Source organism: Triticum aestivum, chromosome 3A (assembly GCF_018294505.1).
Source record: "Triticum aestivum cultivar Chinese Spring chromosome 3A, IWGSC CS RefSeq v2.1, whole genome shotgun sequence".
Classification (NCBI taxonomy): domain Eukaryota; kingdom Viridiplantae; phylum Streptophyta; class Magnoliopsida; order Poales; family Poaceae; genus Triticum; species Triticum aestivum.
In genome coordinates, this window is record NC_057800.1 from 711,623,155 (window position 1) to 711,625,253 (window position 2,099).

Here is a 2,099-nt window from a genome sequence, read left to right on the forward strand (position 1 = left end):
TTAGATGTGCCCGTGATTAGTTTCTTAATATGATGTGTCCGTGATTATAGTTTCCTAATCGACCAGGCATGGACTTTCATATTTTCCTCCGCGGTGGAGTACGGTCAGTCAATGTAAATTGCTAAGTGCACACAGAGAACAGATTCGGTTAAGGCTAGCCGTTAGATTGAGTTTAGTGGGACTAATCATGCGGTGGTAATGTATCCGTGTATGTTTTGTAAGGTGCACTTAGAGAAGATAATGTTTGCTTTTTTATAAGTAGTATAGATTAAAGCTAGGACGGACCCTTGGCAGCGTAGCCTGTGCTGCACTGCACATGAGCAGAGCAGACCACTCATGGCTCCGGCCGGTTGGTGGCTAAATTTAAGTCTTGTACTACAGCCCCGGAAAATCATCAGTCGAATCTTTATGCTGCTCGCCGCAGCTACACACAACACACACAAGCCATTACGAGAGGAGAAACAGAGAGGCGTCGCGATTCCTCAGCTGCCGCCGCTGCCACGTCTGCCCGCCTGCGTTCCAGCCTCACCGCCGGACCCGAGCCACCGTCGTCCATCTCCGTCTCTAGCCGCCCTGGTCCATCTCAGCCGTCCTCTACCAGTCTCTCTGCAAAGCTTTGATTGTTTGTCCGAAGGTAATTTCACTTCCACTGGTCCACCTGTTGTTGTTTAGTTTTACTTCCACCTGTTCTGTGAACATTACAAAATTGTTGTTGTTGTTGTTGTTGTTGTTGTTGTTGTTGTTGTTGTATGCTGATCTTAATTGGTTGTAATCATTCATCTCACTCAAGCTTTCACACACTCTTGTGTTCTCCAGAACAACAAACAAACACATAGTGAGGAGAGCCTTCGTAGCAACCAGCTGATATCTTCCACCCAGCACTACCGCAATCTTGCATGTAGAGAGAGGTCCATCCCAGCATGGAGATAGCGATGGCGGCTATCCGCCCTCTCATCCCAAAGCTCGGCAAACTGCTTGTTGGTGAGTTCACCCTCGAGAAGCGTGTTAAGAAAGGCGTGGAGTCTCTTGTCAGAGAGATGACACTCATGCAAGCCGCCCTGCGCAAGGTGGGGAAGGTGCCGGCAGACCAGCTCGATGAAGGGACCAAGATCTGGGCAGGAATGGTGAGGGAGTTGTCCTACCAAATGGAGGATATCGTTGACTCATTCATGGTGCGTCTGGAAGATGGTGGTGAGCCTACCAACCCAAAGAACAAACTCAAGAAGTTGCTCAAGAAGACCAAAAGATTATTCAAGAAGGGGAAGGATCTCCATCGTATCTCTGATGCTCTTGAAGAAGTGTTTGTTCAAGCTAGGCAATTGGGCGAGCTGCGTCAAAGGTATGAACAAGAGTTGCGGGATTCCGACGCTGGTGCTAGTGTTGACCCTCGCGTGATGGCCCTATACACAGATGTTACAAAGCTTGTCGGCGTTGAAGAACCATGAGACAAGTTGATCGGCATGTTGAATGAAGGTGATGATTGGTCGAAGCATCCATTGAAGACGGTTTCCGTTGTTGGATTTGGTGGGATGGGCAAGACAACTCTTGCCAAAGCAGTGTATGACAAGCTCAAAGTGCAATTTGATTGTGGTGCCTTTGTTTCAGTTTCTCAAAATCCCGACATCAAGAAGGTTTTCAAGAATATTTTGTATGAATTTGACAAGTGCAAGTATGCACACATTCATAATACAGAATGGCAAGAAAGACATCTGATCGATGAACTCATTGAATTTCTTAATAACAAGAGGTATTCTCCTCTTTTTTCCGGTTATAACAATTCTTTGCTAATAGCAGATTGTTGATTCACTATATATAGGTTGTAGTGTTGACATAAATTTCTGGAGTTCTCTCCTTTGCATTTTTCCCTTTATCTCATCACTTTTAATAATAGTCTCTTTATAAAAAAATAGATATACCAACTGATTTGTAACCAAACTCTTGCAAACAATCATATAGGTATCTCATCGTAATTGATGATATATGGAATGAAAAATCATGGGAGCTAATCAAGTGTGCTTTCTCCAAGAAGAGTCCCGGCAGTAAATTAATCACGACAACCCGTATTGTAAGTGTCTCTGAAGCATGTTGCTCTTCTAGTG

The 2,099-nt window shown here is 44.8% G+C and overlaps 1 protein-coding gene across 1 annotated transcript; it reads left to right on the plus strand.

Moving 5' to 3' along the window:
- Nucleotides 1-434: 434 nt before the first annotated feature.
- Nucleotides 435-1,721, plus strand: LOC123059343 (uncharacterized). The gene is made up of 2 exons (XM_044481924.1): nt 435-634; nt 817-1,721. Exon 2 carries the CDS (start codon nt 921-923, stop codon nt 1,443-1,445), a length of 525 nt encoding a protein of 174 aa, XP_044337859.1. The 5' UTR covers nt 435-634; nt 817-920; the 3' UTR covers nt 1,446-1,721.
- The last annotated feature ends 378 nt before the right edge of the window (nt 1,722-2,099 follow it).

What these genes read in the sequence shown, in the direction of transcription:
- LOC123059343 (XM_044481924.1), top strand. Translation starts at nt 921, where the DNA reads ATGGAGATAGCGATGGCGGCTATCCGCCCTCTCATCCCAAAGCTCGGC.